Source organism: Nyctibius grandis, chromosome Z (genome assembly GCF_013368605.1).
Source record: "Nyctibius grandis isolate bNycGra1 chromosome Z, bNycGra1.pri, whole genome shotgun sequence".
NCBI lineage: Eukaryota > Metazoa > Chordata > Aves > Nyctibiiformes > Nyctibiidae > Nyctibius > Nyctibius grandis.
The window spans coordinates 99339517-99360369 of record NC_090695.1 but is presented as its reverse complement, the minus strand read 5'-3'; the positions used below and the strand labels follow the sequence as shown (position 1 = coordinate 99360369).

The 20853-nt window shown below is 45.5% G+C and overlaps 1 protein-coding gene across 3 annotated transcripts; it reads right to left on the bottom strand.

The window, feature by feature from the left end:
- Positions 1 to 938: 938 nt before the first annotated feature.
- On the bottom strand, positions 939 to 20773 carry COG7 (component of oligomeric golgi complex 7). 3 transcript variants are annotated; one of them, XM_068422547.1, is made up of 18 exons: positions 20515 to 20773; positions 19775 to 19923; positions 19149 to 19265; positions 18799 to 18967; positions 16826 to 16908; positions 15924 to 16046; positions 13760 to 13958; positions 11547 to 11674; positions 10798 to 10952; positions 9563 to 9679; positions 8975 to 9040; positions 8034 to 8220; positions 7190 to 7330; positions 6640 to 6723; positions 5003 to 5117; positions 2721 to 2864; positions 1537 to 1751; positions 939 to 1434 (listed from the first exon to the last, which is right to left on the bottom strand). In XM_068422547.1, the coding sequence occupies exons 1-17, from the start codon at positions 20678 to 20680 to the stop codon at positions 1585 to 1587; spliced, it is 2310 nt and encodes a 769-aa protein (XP_068278648.1). In that variant the 5' UTR covers positions 20681 to 20773; the 3' UTR covers positions 939 to 1434; positions 1537 to 1584. The 3 variants fall into 3 exon arrangements, with proteins under 3 accessions (XP_068278648.1, XP_068278649.1, XP_068278647.1); XM_068422548.1 differs by having other exon boundaries at positions 939 to 1404; XM_068422546.1 differs by having other exon boundaries at positions 1430 to 1751.
- Between the last annotated feature and the right edge of the window lie 80 nt (positions 20774 to 20853).

Below are 20853 nucleotides of genomic sequence, written 5' to 3'. Positions count from 1 at the left end.
CCTCAAAGCTCCTCACCTCCTAGTGACGCGGCAGGAAAAGGATGGGAGAGGCACAAACAGCGAGATCCACCGCTCTCACACCAAGGGTAAACGGGAACAGCATGTTCTGCAGCAGGACACGGACAGTTTACTACTCCAGTTACTGCTGGTTTATAGAGGGCGTCTGACAACTAATAAAAGTGGAAACTGTCTCAGGTACTTGACTCCAGCTCTTTACCAGCTTGGCTCTCTCCCCCAAACGGACCGACTGCACATAAGCGTACGTGCACAAAGGGGTTTTTCTCGCTGCAGCAGCAGTGTGGGCACAGAGCTGGGCACAGAGCTGGGCACAGAGCTCTCCAGGGGCAAGGCTGTGCCAATCACAGCCAAACGAGACACCTCAGAAGTCCCAACTCAATGCAGCACCAAATTTCCCATTCATTTGGGGATTTTTTAATAGACTTTTCATACTCTGAAACAGAAAGAATAAACATCTAACTGAAAACCTTGCCAAGACAAAAAACACTGCAGAAAACGCATTTTACTTCCCTGCTCTGAAATTTTTTTAGGTGTCAAAATTCACAAAACCCAAAAACTGTTTGTCAAGCACCTCTGCTCTCTTCAGAGAAAAGCCAAGACAGCAGGAAGATCTGTGGATGGGGCTGAACACTGATTACAGCAGCTTGAACCGTTAGGGACAGAAGAAGCAAAGACACGGACACTGGGAAAAGGATTACTCCCCCAAGGCACCTGGTGGTGAAGAGGAGAACACTGCAGGAGTCGATACAGGAGGCAAGAAAGATGTTTTTCCCCTCCAGAAGAGAAGAGTTTGCCTGTGAGGTTTTGTCCAGCACCGTCCCACACAGCTCACATCCCAGCTTTGGGCCCTCTTCGTATTCTGTCCAGTTTTCTCCCAAGAAAACAAGCTGTGGGAGTGCTGGAAGCATACCTGGGGGAGGCGAGTTGCTTTACAAGGATCGATACACCAAGCTTTAATGAATTTTACAAGAAAACAACACTTTCATTAACTTTCTTCTAAACTTCATAGCTTTCAGTAGGACACATTAATCGCACAAGGAACAACCTACAAAACTGGTTTTATTCCCAGGGCTGAGCTTGATCATGCCTCATCTACTAATTGATGAGACTCTCATCTTGACTTTGTGAATAATGACAGACTTGAGCAATAACGATTGCCTCCAGGTAGAAGAGCTCCCAATCAGTCGATCTTTGTTGCACCTACCCCATAATTTTAGATCCAGAATTGATTAAATTTGCTGAAAAAGCCAGTCATCTCGCCGCCACAAAGCAAACTCTCCAGCAACCAGCAGAACGTTTCTAGTCAGCAGCCAGCACTGCTCCGCCTGCTCAAGGTCATCCAGACGGTTTTTGGTAGATCTGGCTGTAGGATCTCTCTCCTCATTTCTAAAGATGGAAAAATGGAACAAGCTTTTCCTAGACAAAGACATTTATTAAAAGTTATTCGGAAATGAATTCCCCTAATCCCTAGAGACATTTTCACTGTCCTTGCAAAGTTTATAGGGAAATAACACCAACCCCAAGAGCTCAGCCCTGGAGCAGCGTCCCGCAGCAGGGACATCACCACTAACACTCCAGGCCCCTCATCGCAGCGACGCTGCTGGCCATTCTGCGGGGCACGCTTTTTGCAGCTTGCCGGTAGTCCTCTGGTTTTGCCTTCAACAGAGTTACAATATTCTGCAGTGTTCTGGATGGCTGAAGGCCGAGGGCGTCCATCACGTTTATTAGGTAATCTGTAAGATTAAGGATGAACATGTGCTTGAACAGGCAGCAGACACTGTGCTAATGGAAGTTATTCTTCATGACAGCCAGAACCCTGCCACCACTCGCTCAAGAACACAGAAAACATCAGTGTGTCTGGCATCTAACTGTGTTGACTGAGGCATATTTTGGGCATCCTGTACACTACTTCAGACAACCGTCTCGTTTGTTCAGAGGCCTGAGACACGTTCTGCCACGTTTCAGTATCTGCACACAAGCCCCTCAGGGTGGTCAGTCACCACGGTCACAGATAAAGGATCGCAGTCTCACTTTCAAAGGCAAAGAGCTTGCAACAAAGCTGGGAAGTTCTGCAGAGGTGGATGGCTGTCGAGGCAGAAGGGAGTTCCAGCTCAGATTCAAAGTCAGCTGTGGAATTAAGGATGGCAGGGAAAGTGCCGAGCACCCAGCCTTTAACTTTTTTTTAGACTTTTAGAAGGCCTTTAGCTGATCTTCCCTACTTCAGCTATCAAGTGAACGGAAGAAATCAACCAGCTGCCCCCTTTGTAATCCACTGGAGCACTTCCCAACAGGCTCAGCACACGCTGTGACCCCCTAAATGGCATATCCTGGCAGTACAGGGCACTCGATGAGAAGGGAAAGACCAGTGCCACGCTGGGAAAGACTATATCCAGATCTTTCTTGCCAATACTGGCTTGTAAGAGAATCCTCTCAGTTCAGAAGGACTCTGACTTCCCCAGTCAGAAACACAAAGCACTGAAGAAGCAGGAGTACCTACTGGAACACCACCCTTCCCTCAAAGAGGGATGTGACAACACTTTGCCAAAGAGAAGCTGTGAACCACTCCACCATGCCGGGTGTCAGATCGACACGCTCACAACTAAAGGAGAACCCCAGGCTGCCATTTCTTTAAATCTGATGTAATGACAGAGCAATGCCTGTGCTACAGCAGCATCTCAGGAGGATGTGTGCACCCAGCTTACCGATGTCTGTGGCAAGCTGCTTTGTGGAATGTGCTGTGAGCTCTGGTATCTGCAGGATGACCTCGCAGTACGTCTGCATCGTCGCCCTGGCGATGGAGCCCAGCCAGTAGTCAGCCATGTTGTCCAGCTCAGGTAATTCATCTCCTGCACAGAAAATTCTCATTAGCTGTCAGCAGTCTCACTCACCTGCATTTGCTGGTTTTATAACAACACATAATTCATAACTGGTTACCTGTCTTTTCAACAGGACATTAAGGTATTCATTAGGATTCAGAGTTTGTCAGCTGTTTTTGGAGTAGTCAAAGCAGTTACATCCCCTCCCTGATGCTATAAACACTGCAAGTCAGCTCAAGACCCAACCCCCTTTACTTCCCTCTATTACTTCTCCAGGTAAGTGATTTCTGAAGGGCTGACAGGTGATCACGCTGGGATCAGGGGCACTGCCTGGCACGTTCTAGAGTATCACCTTCCAGGAGTAGTTTACAAACTACTGCAATGACAAGGATTCACAGGGGTTTTTTCTGGCCCTGAAGACGTTCTGTGTTCACCAGTGTTTTGAAAATTAACAGGCTATTAAACATGTAAATGCTTTAAGATGACAAAATAAGTAATGCAGAAATCTAAACTAAAGAGTGTGTTCTCAGAAGGCTACAGGAAGACTATAAATACCAAGCTCTGCGCCTCCTTGATTGTCAATGGAAATAAACACTGAGATTAACCACAGCAAAGCGTGGTGCGCTGCCAACGGGCTGGGAAGCATGATGGTAGTTACTGTTGCTAACTGCAGCAGGATTAATGACCCAACAGGTAAGGACAGCCATCTGAAGAACGAACGTGAGCCAAAACTCCTTGGAGCATTCTGGGGAGAAAGTTTTGAAGAGGCACCTGGGCTGTAGCTGCCTCGGCAGCCACCCGCAGCACCCACTGCACTTCCTTCAGCACAGAGGGGTTAATCATTGTGGATGGTATCTAATCACTAAAGACTACTCATGTGGCACTGGAAGCAGCAGTGGAGCTCTAATGATTTTTCAGTTGGAGTTAATATAGCATGAAAAAAAAAATTTAAATGAAGCAGCCAGCATTCCAGAATTGTGTCCTTATTGAGCAAGAACCTGAGTATGGAGACTAGAACATGTGGTGGGACCCTTAAGAAAAATTCCCAAAGATGCAAAACCTGTCCAAAACAAGACAGACTGCAGACCAGTTTCTGACTGTGGGCTCCTAACCTTTGTCACAGACGGCCACAGGAGAAAGGAGCTCAGGGGCCTCTCTTTTTCTAGCAAGAAGTTAAGGGGCTAGAGGTCGTGGAGGACTGCATATTTTATACTACAAGTGATTAGTGTAAAATTAAGCTTATGAGATGTTCTCTCCAGATTCCACTATGGTTTGGAGCTGGAAAGCTTCGTACTAGGTTAGTTCCTGGCAGCAGCTGTTGCAGGAATCCCAGCTTAGATATCACCTGCATGATGCACTGTATGATCACTGATGCAGGGTTGTTTTCTTCAGTAGATGGGGACATGACACAAGAGGGTCACCCATCCCAACAACTTACCACTTCTAAACGTGGTCAACAAGCTTTCTCTTTGCCTACTGCTTGCTGTGCACTCCTGCCAGCTCTGCTGCATAGCAGACCTCTTAGGAAGCTGATTTAAATCACTTTATTGACACATTTTTGAGAGAAACTAGGCCAGAAAAAGAAAAAAGTGAGTGCCTTTCTGTGGGGTTAATGAATGGGAACAGCCCCACTGTGGAAGCAGCACAAAGGAGAGGGCAGGAGTGCAAAGCTGGAGGAAGACTCCCCCTTCAGCAAGCTGTCACAGTCCAAGCCGCTCTGTGAACTGCACTCTGATGACAGGCTGAGGAGCAGAAGCCACAAAAGCTAACTTGAGCAGTCTTTCAGGCTAGATGGTTCAAGGGTTCCCTTCAGAGTCTGGGAACTGACCCCAGGCACCTCCTGTTCACTCCCTGCCCCGAGGATGGTAAATACTGCTCCAGCTCAACCAGCAGTACTGCAGACCCCGCACCCCACCCCACAGTTTTCATGAATGCTAAACTTAAATACACCAAGCTAAAGCTTCTGGTTGGAATGAAACTGAAAAGGTTTTACTCATTATTTAGAGGCTCCTCCTGGGTATTACCAAGAGACTATCAGAAGAAACAGCATGATGAGACGATAGGAAATGGGTCTCAAACAGCTTTGTTACCATAACACAGCACACTCATGTGATATCAAAGTGTGAAAGCTTTCCCCCAGACACTTCAAGTCTTTGGGCTCACCCTACCTTGTTCTGGGGGGTAAGGCAGTTTTCCAGCATGTAATGCCAGTTCCAAAGCAGAATCCTCTTGAGTGACAAATGGTTCAAGGTGGAGAGGAAGCGACATAATATATTGTCCAATCTAGAATAAAAGCACAAAGAGCTGAGTCACTGAACAAATGTGAAGCAAGTAGTTCACTAGAGAAAAAAAGTCAAGTGCAGTAATCCACACCTGAAAGCAGAAAGCTGAGCTTGACAGCAACTCACTAACTACATCTGTTAGAAACAAATTGTCTCTTGCTCATTGTTATACTTTGTACAAGAAATAATTTTTCACGAGGTCAGAGACCCAGCCATGGAAACAATCATGTTAAGAAAAACCCCTACAGAGAACTGCTACTCCAAGCAAACCCTTGATCTCTGGAGTGCTCCCGGCAATTTGTTTTCTAGAGGAAAATCTACGAGACTGAACCAAACAAAACCACAGAAAAGGAAACACAGATTCTAGTGACAATACAGTAATTACAGAAACGTATCACTGCCAAACAGGGACCATGCTCACAAATTCACATGCGTGAGCTACATAACTTCAGGCACACCACAAATGCTGCACTGTTTGTAAAGTGATTACCTGCTGCTACAGAGGTGCAAGTACAGTCGAGAGTACTCTGCCTCCCCATATGGAGCATGCTCATTAATAGCCTTTTCCTGAGCTCATATCCCCTTGTCTTTCCTTCTACACAGCACATATGTCACATCAATTTGTTTCTAAACTCTAGTTTTTTAGTTTTCAGTTTTACTGCACAATGCAGTACTGTTATTTCAAGACCACCCAGGATAAAGCCATGGCTCAGCTTTAAAAGCACAGTATAACAGTCTGTAGGCCATAAGTCAGAGAAACCAAACTATTAAAAGCTTTTGGCTCCAGTCTGTCCTTGAAAAATCTGTTCCCTGTGTGATGCACAGAATGATAGTAACATAAAAAACTTGCTTATCAAATTATACTTTGTACTGAGATAATAATAGCAGCTAATATTAATATCTGAACTGCAATTCTGTCAGGGACTTGAACCACCACCCAGGAGGACGGGAGAGCAATCTGAATGCTGTGCAGCAGCATCGGCTGAGGAGGGCCCAGTCAGAAGGAATGAACAGCTCACTCTCCTCTTCCAGACACCCCACTGCCAGAAAGGTTTCATTGTTATTCCATCAGACAGAGAAACCAGGGAGTCTCATGGGGATTAGAAGGGTAAGAGCTCAAGACTTTTTTAAGTTCACAGTATGATTAAATTACTCCAATACACATTGCAGGAACTTCTCTGCTACATGGGCTGCACTATGAAGACAGGCTCAGTATTCACCCCTACAAACAAGAGCTGGCATTTCCCATCCCCTTACGAGAGTTAACACTGCAGACAGTGCAGTTCAACAGGGAAGAACATCTCCTTGTGCTCCCGACGTTCTTTTTCTACTCCAGAACTTGACAGGGATTTCACAAAAGCTACAAAAAATGGCACAACCCAGCTGATGAGGGCTGCACCACTGAGAGCATCTATCACCATCATGTAACAATTTTAACAAACACTAAAATTTTTTTACAAAAAAATTGCAGAAGAGATTCCCCCAGCGCTGGGCTTCCAGTCACCACCCTTGCACGCTCTTACATTGCTGATATATTCCAGAGGAGTCAGGCTGAAGTTTGGCAGGTCATCTGTCAGGGTCTCCCCAATGCCACCAGAGTTCCAGCCCTGTAAGGCAAAAAGTGCAGAATGAATCTATGACTTTCTGGAGCATGAAGCCTATCGGTATTCTAGGAAGGAGTCACCCAGCAACATGAACTGTGACTACCCAAGGACTTCTAGAAAGGAGAACAGAGATGGTGAGAAAACTGCTTCCGTTGTCCTCGCTCAGGCCCAAAACATACACACCCTTTCCACACAGCTCCCTGTGGGAAATACATGCTCACACAGATTAGAAAAGCAACATCTCAAACAAACACCAGAGCCTGCAAACATAGCTGTCTGTCATGAATGCTGTGGATGGAGGGGGGTGAACTTCTCCACTGACTGTAGCTCATGGAAGAAATGTTTCTTTTTACCAGAGCGAAACATTCTGCAAAGGAGAACGGTAAGCAACAGTGGGCTGTACTCCACCTAAGGGAGCCCAGGGGTAAACCCTGCCAGGTCAGATCAGGTCGATGGACCCATCACTCACCTCCATCTTTGAAACAAGTAAGAGTTGTTGTTTGATGCGAAGAAAAACAGAATCAAAAGCCAAGTGGTGTGCCAGCTGGTTGAGGCGGCTTAGCGCAGATCGCGACGAAGACAACAGGTTGTGGTTACTCGTACCTTTTTCCTAACACACACGTGGAGACACAGAAAAATGTTTACATACAGAATTCATTGAAGTGGCCACAGAGAAGCTACGCTGGCATTTTCAAAGGTTTAAAGTCAAACGTCTAACACTGAAGGCAGAGCTGCACAAGTTGCAGGTAAATTAAGTGCAAAAGAAATCAAAACATTTTGTGGAAATATGAGACAGAACTCATAACCTTGACTTCACTACTACATGTGACCAACAATTGCAAACATAACTTAGATCCACAAGATAACTGGAGTCAATCTACCCTGTTCACAGATACATGCATGAATGATCCTGCAGAATTATGTTTCAGAATGGATATGGCAGCAGAACTAAGTGGCAAAGAAAGTCTTGAGAAGCCTGTATGTGGACTCCAGAATTTGAGAGGGCTCCAACATAATCTTCCCAATGCTTTCTGCGACAGAATCTCCCTCATCTGAAGTGATAAGGGCATGTTCACAAAACACAGCCAGGATCTGGGGAGAGATGGAATGAGCCCAGATTTTTGGGTTTGGACATTTCATCTCTCAGCAAATCAATCAGCGCCTCTGTGGAAACTTGGAACACAGCCCATCAAAAGGCTGCAGCTCAGGATGAAAAGTAATCAGGCTGTAGGCGGAATCCAGGTCTCATCTGCCAAATGTGGGCCCAACAGCATCCTGTGACAGAGACAGGCTCTCCCAGGCACCAAAGCTACCTTTAGAGTGTAAAGCGTTTCCATAAGGCTGGCATACTCAGATGGATTCTCCTTCAAAAGATAATTGTATTCCTGCCAGGGATTCTTTATAGAGCTCTTCTTTTCTGCAGAACTGGTATCCTGAAAGCCAGAAAAACTACAAGGGCTGTAGGAGTCTGAGAGATACTTCCCAGCAGTCGATAAAATCCTGAAAAGAAGTACACAAAAGCATCAGCAAAATCCTCTGAAATCCACACTGTCATTCTCATGTCGGTCCAAGGACCAACACTACCTTTATGTTACTTCAAGGGAGAGAGTATTCATTGGTGGCAGACACTAATTACAGCCAACTCTCACGTCTACTGTGCGACTCAAGAACTGCAAAAATATTGAGATGAAAAAGAGAGGACTGTGCTCTCGGACTGTCTAGCAAATATGGAACAAACCCAGCCTCCTGTGCACTTCAGGCCACTGTGTCCTGACAAAGCACAGGCACTCAAGTCAGGCTACAGCATTTCAACGTACAAGAGGCTGCTTACAAGCAACAAAAGACCTACGTGCTGCCTCTGCTTGACGCTCCTCAAGTTACAAGGAATTGATCAGTTAAGGCACACCTAGAGTCATTTCAGCAAATGATTCATGTCCCGTGTCACAAGGGGGGGGAGAATTTTGCCAACTTGATCTGGTGGAAAATTCCTCCCTGACCCCAAACTGGCAGTTTGTCTGATGCCCAGCCAGGTATCCAAGAAAAAGGATTCTTGTGACTGTCTCAGGGCACACGACTGAGTAGAACAGTCTGCAACCCATCTCTGACATTTCAACAGATGAGGAGGGGCAGTGGGGGTATCTCACAGGGGCTCTGCTTTCCCTCCATGGTCTATGCAACAAAAGCATAGCGGTTTGTTTTCTTTCAACTTGGTGCCTATGTTGACAGCTCATGAATTAAGTTCAGCAGTGCTTACCTGTTGGCCAGTTGCTGCTCAAAGTCTCCACACTGACGAAGGAGCTCACCACAAGTAGTAATTATCCTGGGAAAGAACAAGACAAAAACACATGTTGTGAGATTTGAGGCAGATAATGCCAGACACCCCCCCCGCCCCACACAACCCATCTCAGACACGTGTTAAGTAATTATAAAATGCAATAACCAAATCATAGCCCACAGGGGACACATCTGTCAAGGGTTACTTTGGCTGTTAACTCTGCATCCATCTGAAAACATACTGAATTCTTCTGTCCAACAGCCTCATCCACATGCTACTTCTTGTCACCACAGCTAAGGCCAGCTCAGTGTCACTGGGAAAAATTTTAAGAGCTGCTGCTATTTCAAGGGATATGACATGCAGTCGTGCTCCAGAGAGAGTGGGGAGCTTCACAGCACTTACTGTGCCAGCAGCAACCTGAAACCCAGTCACTAACACTGCTGCTCCCAGCAGCACTGCAGCTCAGTGCATTCTGCACTAAGAACCTGTGTAAACTGACCCCAAGTAATTCCCTTCCAGCTTTGATATAAAAATCAGTTCTGAGCCAGGCAAAAAAATCCCCTTTACCGGACAGAGTTCTGGAAAGCAGTCCAGTCCTCCTGGAAAAGGGAATCTGATGGGACATCATCCAGTTTACATTTCTTTCGTATAGACTGCAACGTATTTGTAAAATCAGATGTATACCTGTAACGAGAAATGGAGAAGAGAGAAGCACCAGCTCAACACAACAGGTTGGAGAGCAGCGTAACAGCATGCCCTGCGATTTGCTCATTCAGTCCTCTACAAGGGCCAAATAAGAACCAGAAATATGAAAAGCAGTTCAGAAGAAACACTGTTGTTCCAGTCCAAACACATGGATGTGAAGAACTGATCAGCCACAGCCACTCAAACCTAAGCTAGAAGACAGGGAGAAACTCAAGAGTAAACAGACACTGTGGACACTTCAATTTGTCGCATATGGGTTACTAGGAACTCTCCACTCCCATGAGAAGGTATAAGTTCATACCACAACATTTTTGTTACCACTACACTAATCACATCTCCTAGGAAAGAAGAGAAAAAGTTTATAAGGCTATTGCTACTCCAATAACACTTGGCTCTTACTCCAGGAACACAGTGACAACGATCTCGTGAATTTTTCTCAGCTACTCCCCAGATGAGAACATGGATAAAAAGGAGAACATTTTGTTTTCCACACGCCCCCTTTTTTTTAAATAATGCCCATAAGCTGGAGGCATGCATGCTGCTATGTAATTGCCTATAAAGAAGGTGAGATCAGAGACGCGTGCTTTCCTCTTCCCTCTTCCTCACAGGGCAGCAAGGTAACAGTCTGATTTATACCTTATGAGCAGCTCTTTCGATACCAGGAAAGAATAAGGAGGTAATTAGTACTGGAACATGACCTAAGCAGGCTGTCACTGATACCTCAAGACAAGACTCACTAGGGTATCTCGCACCTACAGGTGGATTCAGAATGTGAGGTCACTTGTCCCCGTAACTGTACATTTCCTCACCGAGTTCTACTTTCATCAGCCTAATTCGTCTTTGTCTTACTGTTTTGGGAAACATCTTTCCTTCCTAAAGTATTTATTAAAAATGAAAATTCAGTCCAACCAGAATAGAAAACAGCTGAGAAAAAAAGTCTTCCACTTAGCCATAAAAAGCTTCCATTTTTCCCCTAAGACACAGTCACTGCCTGAATGAAGGGGTGTGAGGGACATCAGAGGATTCACGTTGGCCACAAACTGAACACTTGCTACTCCCTTAGGATAAAGGCAACAGTGTACCTACAAGCACCTTACTTTGTGAACAGAGCTTTCAGGGCCTTCAGAAGCCCACACACTCCCAGTCCATCGGTGAGTTTAACGCAGTTGTCGATGGCACCCGAAGCCAGAATGAAGAGTTTGTTGACTGAATGGTTCAGCTCCTGGACACAGTCCATTACTTCCCAATGCTCCTAAATAAGAACAACAACAAAGCTGAGCCTGACTCTTCTTTCAGTGAGTGTCCAGGCATTAAAGAAAAGACACCTTGTGCAGCACATTGTTCTCTCAGTACCCCCCTGTTTTGTGACACACTTAAAGGAGAGCAACGCTGGCTGCTTCCACCCTCCTGCACAGTGACTGTTAACAGAAGTCAGGCTACCAAATCCTGTTTACCAGGTCTTCAAGGAAAAGCAGTTCTGCCAACAACACAATCTTCCACAGAAAGGACTTTCCTCCCCCCAGTCTTGCTCTTAATAAATTCTATTAACCTGAAGCAGGCTCTTCGTTGTTAGTAATATTTTGGTAAAGTCTTTCTCCAGCAGATCCACACAGTGCCGTGGTGAAGGAGCAGGAGTTACCTCCAACCTGACAGTGCTGCTGAAACTAACTTTATTTCTTAAACAAAATTTACTTAACACTATCAAAATATACTGCAAACAGGAAATATTAAAAAAAAAAAAAAATTAGAGGAGGAAAGAGAGCAATAACTATGGTGAAGACCCTTGTGTCTAGTAGATGCTTTTCAAGGCTCTCCCCATGTAGCTGAACAAACACTGCTACGTTACCAAGGGCACGGCACTGATCTGAATGAGGAGGTTTTCTTCTTCCAGATCTCCATACTCAAGTTGATAGGGCTTGTATGGACCATACACTGCTTCCACCAGTTCCATCACTTTTACCAGGTTCTGCTCCTCTACAAAGAATCAGACGTTTAGTCTACAAATAGATGAACATGCTACTAAAAACCTTGTTTTAAGCAACATGCCGTAGTTCTTCAATTAGAGCATGCTGCCTACACAGGCTTGGAATGTTGCCCAACAGCTTTAAACTACACAGATTTTTGTTTTTCATTTCTTTAAAAACAAGGTTAGTATCTCTACCTGCTTCCTAAAACCAAGAGGTTCTACCTCAACAAGTGCCTCAAGAAAATTATCACTCACTGCTCCAAAACAACCTGAGTGATAAAAATCTATTAAACATTCCAACCTACAGTAGAAGGAAGGTTTTGAAACCATTTGAGAAGTGAAAGACATTACTCCTACAACTTGAAACAGGGGCAACCCTCATTTATCAGAAAGCCTGGTTCATACCTAGAATAACTGACACTAACTCAATTCACTTAGTACTACTGCTTCACGGTGTTCATCAACCAGAGCCGAATGTGAACCATGAACTTGGCACCTCAGCACCACTCTGTTGAGGAGGGAGCTGCAAACCCAAACAGAAACCAGGTCTGAATGATTATTTCTCAAACCAGAACTGGATACTGGCTGTTATCGTGAAGCTTTGCCAAACTCCAACTAGCAGCAAACCAGAATTACTTTGAATCCTGGATATAAGAAAAAAGCTTTTTGCCCCAAGGACAGACAAGCAACAGAGCAGGTTGCCCAAAGCCTGTGCTAACTCCGTGCTTGGATGTTTTCAAGATCAGACTGGACAATACCCTGAGTAACATGGTCTGAACTCATAGCGGACCTCGCTTGGAGCAGGCGGTTGGACTAGATCATCTCCTGAGGTCCCTTCTGACCCGAATTATCTATGAATCATAACCGAACCCTCCCCTCACATACACATACAGAGGAACTAGTTTGACCCTGTTCTATTGAGTCACCTGACCTTTCCATTCTTGAGATATTTCTCTTCCCAAACATCTTACCCCACAGCAAAAGCGATGAAAATAAAGAATTTTTTTTTTTAAACACACTCGGATAACAGTTCAGCAGCTGCCTTCTTATTCCATCATCTTCTAGAATTTGACATCATTTTTCCAAGTTTTTTTTAATCATTTCTATATTTCTAACCACAAATTAAGCTAAGCCAAGGACAGAAAATGACTGACAAGAGCACGCAATCGTGAAGACAACAAAACCAGACACAATGACAGTCATACTCCCTGAAATTGCCCGGTAATCATAATTTACACAATCAAGTAAGAATCTGGGTTTAAATAGCTCAAGACAATGTTATGAGGAACCAAACACAGGAAACACAGCATTAGGAATGCTCCATTAGCTTTAATTTAGAATTTTCCCATACCTGCTCTTTGAAGGGGCTCTAACCAGATTCATAAAGGACTATAAATAGCCAACAGTTCAAGTCAGGCATAAACCATGTAAACACAGCGCCTCACTACTTTGTGGTTTGTGAAAATTATTCATCAAGTCATGACCAAAATGAGATGACAAACATCACAGGGTAAGGAAAGCATAGGGTAGATTTCGAATTAAACACTGAGGATGCTGCTAGAGAATAAACTACCAGCAGTTCAGAAATAATATTTGGCCCTGCGTTTTCACTTGATTAAAACACAAGTCAGTAGCAACAGAAAACTACAAAATAAAATGTAAGTATCCAATGGATGCAGCTTTCAAGCAGGTTTTCTTTTGTTTGGTAAGGTGTGACTTAATTCCAGGAAACTCCTTGACTTTTATGCTTTGTGTTCTTTCACAATGGGTTTCACAGATAGCTTCCCTAGAGACATTTCCTCATCTGTTAGACAGAAGAAATACTAATGCTTGTAAAAGAAAAAGCGCTACATATTATTTACCCAAGACAGCAAGCGTGCTCAGAGCAGCTCTGCTTCAGTAAACTCATTCAGTATTGTGTCAACATCTTTAGTGTAAGACATGTACACACAAAGGTGCAAATGCCATGTAACTGGTCACTGCTGTAGGAGAGAGAACCCCTCCCTCCACGTAAAACTAAACAAAATCCCGCAATAGAACTTGACAAAGGAGCTGACAGAACAGAATGACAGAATTCAGGGCAAGAGCCTTACTCAGGTTGGGCAGCATGGCCACTTCCAGCCCTTTCGCGAAGTGCACGGTGGCATCGTAGAGCTCCAGCAGCTTATTCAGCTTGGTTTCTTGGCCCGTTCTCTCCATGGCAGTGCTGAGGCAGACAGGGATGGAAGGCACCAACGCTCCCAGAGTTTGGATCAACAATACGGTCACAATTTCATGGGGGTTCTTGAAAACCTGTGGTAACAGAAGAGCTACTAGCAAGAGCACGTTATCTCTGAGGAACATGATGGAGAGCAGAGCGAAGCAGATCGCTTCCAGAGAGCCCCACAGCGTACAAACCACATGGCACTGTCTCACCAAAGACAAGGACAGTCCCACCCCACACTGAGCAGGTCCTGTCTGTCCAGGGGCTGATACCTCCTTCAGCCCTCCCGACCACGTGCTGCTGCCCAGCTGGCAGAAGCAGCACCACTTCCCAGGGGCAATCATGCCCACTGTAGTCTCCCCAGGCCCTTGCCACAGGCACCTGGGCTCCTGAAACAGAGGAGGCAGAGCAGTCGGGTTTGCAAATGCTGTCAGCAGAGAGGCAGGCTGGCACAACCAGGGAGTAAAGAGCTGGGAGAGAAAGTAGCAGCAGCCCGACCTGGACTTTTTCATGCCCAGCACAGAAAACTGTGTTGGGCGTGTGCTTCTTTCTATTAAAGAATTAATATAAAATTGCCTATTGGTTAGAGACAGTGATATACACATCAAGAAGATAACATTTTGTGCACTAACAGATCAAGATTCCTCAGATGACACGAGCTCCCAATCAAAAGGGAACAAAAACAAATTTGAAAAACCTCACAAGGGGTAAAAAAAAAAACAAAAGAGGTCTGCTATGACTGCAAGAACCTCGCTGGCCGAGCGTGCAGGACGGCCCGATTACAAAAGTCGAGGTCAATATATATTACACCATTGAAACTGTGCTTTGAATGTAGCAACCAAGAAACTAGAAGATGGGTATATGTCAAAAACTAACCCAGCAGAACACACGCACCACGGCAATTCAAAAAACCACCTGGCAGAAAAGGGCATTTAAAAACAGAGCACCCAGTTTACACGTGTGGTGGGAAAAAACACACATGCATCTGTAAAATATGAAGAAATAGTACTATACCATGAGCCAAATTACCAGTCAGATGGGCAGAAGTCAGTTCTGGAAAGGCTAGAAAGACTATAATCAGCTGAGAACTTTTATTTACATGCACCACCCTCAACTCCACTAGCATAAAATGTGTTGCAGCCTTTTATTGTGACCTTTTTGTCAGCTATTCTTGCTCATTTGCTTTGAAAGCTGGGATCAACACGAGCCTCCTGCAGCAAGGTCGCTGTGGATGCTGAACAGCATGAAAAAGGTCCAAGAGTCCTTCAGAAAGCAGAAGCAACACAGGAGAGTGAGTGACATGAGCTTTGTCCCACGTGCCATTTCTCTCTCACAATCCCCAGCTCAAAGAGTATCTGCTAAAATGTCAGCTGACATCTGACCTGTAATTCACATCGAATCATTAGGCAGAAAAAATACATTTCAAGGAAACACACTGAGCTCCTTTGCAGCACAGGCCTAGCACTTGCACTGGGCTTTGTAACACGAAGATAAGAATCTCTTAACCTTCATGCATGAAAAACTCTTACAGGCTCAACAATATGAACTTATTTCTTCATTTCACTACAGGACAGTAACTTTTTTTGGATCCTACATTATTCTTGGCAGGAAAAACAAACACATAGACCCCAAGGGGTGATAGCAGAAGCCCTCAATGTCTTACACAGTGACATGAATCAGTCCAGTATGACCTTGAGGGCCTCCTCCAGGCCAAGTGATAAAGCAATTCAGGCATTTCAAATGTCTTGCAACAGAACACATTTGCAACACCAACAAATTAGATCTAACTTAAGATACAGATGAAAGTGATAGAGCAGCTTCAATGTCAATAACACAGCAACCTTGCTGTCAGGAGAACACCAGAAATCAAATCTTGTCTGCAAGAGCTGGACAAGAAACCCAAAGCAGGTTGCAGGCCCTGTCTTGCACTGATAAGGCACAGAGCATAACTCAGTGAGCACCGATGAACTATTCTGAGCTTCATGAGAACTCAGAGAGCGTGCTCAGTCTCATCCTCTCCCACACACCACACCAGTATCAAACAGCCACTGCACCTGTGTTGCCCACTGCAGCTGCGAGTGCCAGGTCCCAAGGAGCGTGTCATACAGTTCAGTCAGCTGGCGATTTAAGCTTAAGTCACTTTGGCAAAGATCCTGCCACGCTGCCACCAGCGGCACCTGCAGGGGCAATAAGAACCATTCTAAGAGGAGAGCTGACAGTTCACAGCCCTAGCTTTTGTTGTTTCAAACCAAGAGCTTCCCACGCAAAGCACTGTCGCTAAAACACACTGCCCACCCTTGCTCCTCTCTCCAGATTTCAGCATAACACTTTGCTACAATTCTGTACCACAGAAAGAAGTGACTTTTAGCATGAAGCTAGAGGCTTCTTAGTTGATTCAAAGATTTAATTAACATTGGTATTTTACTCATAAAATGAGACCGTAACTGATACCTCCACATAATAGTTGCAATACTTGGCAAGCCCCAGCCTTGAACTTAATCCTCAAAAGCCACAGTCATGAGAGAACTTTTGAGGATCAGGTTATGGCTACAGAACTGTCTGGAATTCCAACTTTTAATCTTACCTGAAAAGAGTTTACAGAAGTCAGCAGCTGGCAAGTTGCAGCAATAAAGTTACTGCTGACATAGCCACATCCCAGACAAGCAAAGCAAAACTATAAGGCACAGAGAAATCAAGCAGAATGCACATATCCTGTGTCTACTGCAGGAAGGAACACAAAGCCCTGAATGGAGAATCACTCCTGAAACAGGGGAGTAACCAAAGCTGTTAAGAGCCAGAAAGAGAAGTCAGAGAATGAAACGTGGAAAAGACCAGGTTCCATCCTCCTGTGCACAGGAAAGGTAAAACACACGATGTAGCAGCTCCATCTACAGCCCAAGCCAAGCAAGAACTCAAATGTTTATTCCACCACATTAAATATTATCAAAGTACTTACCTTGTGACATTTATAATAATAAGCAAGAAGCTGGGGCATCCGATCAATCTCAGTGAAGACTTTAACAAACGTTTTTGCCTGATCTAAATAAAACAAAATAATAGGCAGTTAAGAGTCAGCCTCAGAGCTGAGGGTGAGGCATTAGTCTAACTGAGCAAGAGAATTTTTTTAAGGGAGTGTGCACAACAGCCTATACAGAGACAGTTTCACCTTTTGTTTGCTTACCTTCTCAAGTAGGAGCAGAACTGCCTAAAACCCACATTCAAACAAGAACAGGCAGCAGACAGGAGGAATGAATTTAACTTCTTGAATTTAACTTCTTAACTAGCAAATGTATCTAGTATTAAAGATAGATAAAACCTAGAAGGAAATCATTATTTTCCAGAAACAACCTGCTATGTACAAAACTGGAACATACCTCACAAAGTCCCCAGCTTTGCTTTCAGAGATCCTCAGACTGATACCTAAGGAGCTGCCCTGAGACTAATGGCACAGTCAGCTCTCACACAAAGTTTGAAATCCAAGTTCCTCAAAAGTCTGTTTTGTCCTGTAAGGGGGATGACTATAGTTCTGTCCACAAAATACATCTGGGGTTCAAGAAATTAGTTAGAAACAGACCTTGTTTTTCAAATAGGATCCAGAAGGCAGACAGACTAGAACACTAAGTAACTTAAGTGCTCTTCAGCTGTGGAAGTCACGGAACACAGACTCTCTGGGGATGTTTATGGACTTGTGTTACAGTTATAGGAGCTGGACTTCAGGAAAAAACAAGACTTCACAGTAAACAAAGAAACTCTCTTCAGTGGGAAAAAAGCCCATGTTTCCACACGCCCAGAACAGATTTCAAAAGAGAATGCAAACAGTGCTCAAAGTGAGTTATCCCAAATAGTTCACCTAAGCAAAGGACCTCAGACCAGCAGACCTGCTGCCAGCAGCTTTCTGGCACCTGTGTGTTTTCTTGGTGGAGAACTCACAGAGCATATGAATATTCAATTTACTTTCATCCTAAGCAGAGAAAATACTTCAAAACTTCATCCTTTGTCTTGGATTTGTCTGTAAAGGGTCATGCACTGCAACAGCAGAAAAAAGGCATGGCACCTACTGTGGAGGTGATGAGCACAGTTCAAGAAAAAGGAGGCTGTGCAAAGAAGAAAAGGCAGCAGAGCAACGGGAGAGCGGAGAGAGATCTATGCAGAGGGTTAAGCACACGTTAGAAGCACAGCACGCAGAGCTTCTTCCGTCCTCCACTCCCTCCAGCTGTCTGCAGTCACACACTGCTGTGCCTTGACTTCACCTAGACAAGAACTCCACAGAGGGCCGTGCAGCAAGAGCACCGCAGCCTCAGAGCCTCACCAGGACCTCAAGGTGCACACAGATGAGAGGCAACAACCAGAACAGGTATTTTTCAGAAGCGCTGTGACAGCAGGAGAGGGAAATAGGAGCACAAAGAACAGTCCAAAAAGTAAAATCTTCTAAAGGAGAGTTTATAAAACAGCTTTTACAAGCTACTAAGGAGTCAGAATGTTTCCAAACAAATTTTCTTACTGATTACGACACCAAAGCTGTAACAGAAACGCCCAGCAGCACTATGATAATGCAAATCCAGAGGCCTTCTGCTTACTTGAGCAGCAGTTCCCATCTGGAGGGCATCCACGCATAACTACACCAGACAGCAGGGCAGCCCTGCCTCAGCACAGGGCCATCTCACACATCTGCATGGCCTGTACAACCAGCTCACACTTCCCTTATTTCCCATAGTGGCCACAGCTACACCAAGCTGTAGGAGAGTCAAAGATGCACTGGACCAGAGGCAGCTGCAGAGCACATAACGTTTCATGGCATCTGGCTCCATCAGGAACAGCACACAACCCAGAGCCAGGAGCCTTCAGGACAAACTCCCCACCCAAACAACACTTTACTTTTTAAAAAAACAAACTCCACACTGATAGTAAATGACACCAAGACTTACTGACCTACAGACTGGGAGTTAAAGGCAGCGACAATCTGAGGGCTGGCCATGGCCTCCAGGCGGTTCTTCAGAGCCTCAAGATGCACGCACTTCTCAGAGTAATCCGGCGTGTCCACGAGCATAGCCAGGCTGCTCTGCATGCTCGTCAGCTTGGCCGAAATCACAGACACGTCCTGCCACCAGGGAAAGGCAACTTGGTTACTGAACGTGACCTTAGAGAGTATTAACATCAGTTTCATAATGACATTTTACAAACAGGAACGTGTTTTAAAGTCGCTTCAAAAACCTACTTTTAAACACAGTTTCCTGGAAAGCCAAAGGCGCAAAGAACAGAAAAAATAACGGGGTATCTACCTGTGTTTTAAGAGTCTCTTCAATGTCTGCACTTAATGTGCTCCATTTGTCTGCTTCCTGAAGTGACTCGGCAGCCAACTGCATTCTAGATTTCACTTGGTCAATCTCTACCAGGACCTGAAGGAGAAAAATAAAATGTTGCTCATTGAAACAAAAGATGGGCGCCATAGATACTTCTATTATGGGAGTTATTGTTGGTTTGGATTTTAAAAATTGGGTGAAACGATCACGTGCGTTACAAGGAGGAAGGAGCTGGCTGAAAGAGCTAGAGATGTTAAACCAATTTCCAAAGCCAAACAACAGAAAGACAGTTTGAATTCTTAGATTTGTACTTTTAGTATCCACTTTGCCTGAAAAACGTTATGCACCCCAGCTAACAACAGGCAGAAATTTGGGCAGAAATCAGCATCCCCAGTCAGGTAACTCGGTTGGAACTGGAACGTGATCAGCTGCTCCAAAGGAAATGCAGGTTGCACTAGTCTGTGTCACACCCACTTTTCTACTATTAATGTTAAAAGAAGTGTTTTTGTCTATCTTGAGTTCACAAGATTGTTTAATATGAACAAGTCTGGGAACTTCAGAAGATCACAAGTTGCAGATAAACACTAAGACAGACAAGAACGTACCTGCATGGACTGAGCTGTGTCTTCTTCAAATTTCTTGATATCTTCTTTAACCAGGATCATTTGCTCCTTCAGAAATGCTGCCTCCTGTTTCAAGACTTCCACTTCCCGGAGGACTCTGGGCATGTTCTGCAGAGCTTGATGGCTTGTTTCTACAGAAACACCAAGCGGGACAGTGAGGAGGGCCTGAGAACCCTTGCAGGAAAGGGCGAGTTTTTCAATAATCTTGTATAATCTTCAATACGTAAACCCCAAACAACAGAGCAAAACACCAAACAACAAAACTTTACTTATGTCCTTAAAATTTAAATATGTACTTTATCACAGAATCATGGAATCGTTTTGGTTGGGAAGGAGCTTTGAGAGCATCGAGTCCCACCGTTACCCCAGCACTGCCAAGGCCACCACTAACCATGTCGCTCAGCACCACATCTACACGGCTTTTAAATCCCCCCAGGGATGGGGACTCCACCACTGCCCTGGGCAGCTTGTTCCACTGCTTGACAACCCTTTCGGTGAAGAAATCTTTCCCAATATCTCATCTAAACCTCCCCTGGCCGGGGCAGCTGTTTCTCAGTGTCTCACACAGACCCGTCTGCTCACAGAGAGTCCAGAGGCACAGGGGTCTGTCCCTCAGCGGGAGGAAAGGCCAACGGAGGCAACGAGACCCCCACGGCACCCAGCCCGACAGCAACGGGCCCCCCGCGGGCTCAGCCATGGCCGGGCCCCGCCGCCCGCCTCACCCTCCACGGCGTTGTTGACCTCCTGGATGAAGAGCTGCAGCTTCATCACCAGGGTAGCGGCGTGGGCGTCCACCTTCCCGGGGGCCTCCTGCTGCACGGCCCGGAAGGCCGCGTTCACCCAGCTCTTCACTTCGAACTCCTCCGACAGGAACCGGGAGAAATCCATCGCCGCCGCTTCGCCCCCCGGGCCCGCGGCGGGCACCCGTGGGGACAGGCCGGGCACAGCGGCGGCCCCGCCGGGCACCGGCAGCCGCGATGCGCCCTCGGAACCGGCGCTCGACGCGCAGCGCACCAGGAAACGCCCCGCCGGGGCCCTGCCGGCCACCGTACCGCGGGGCG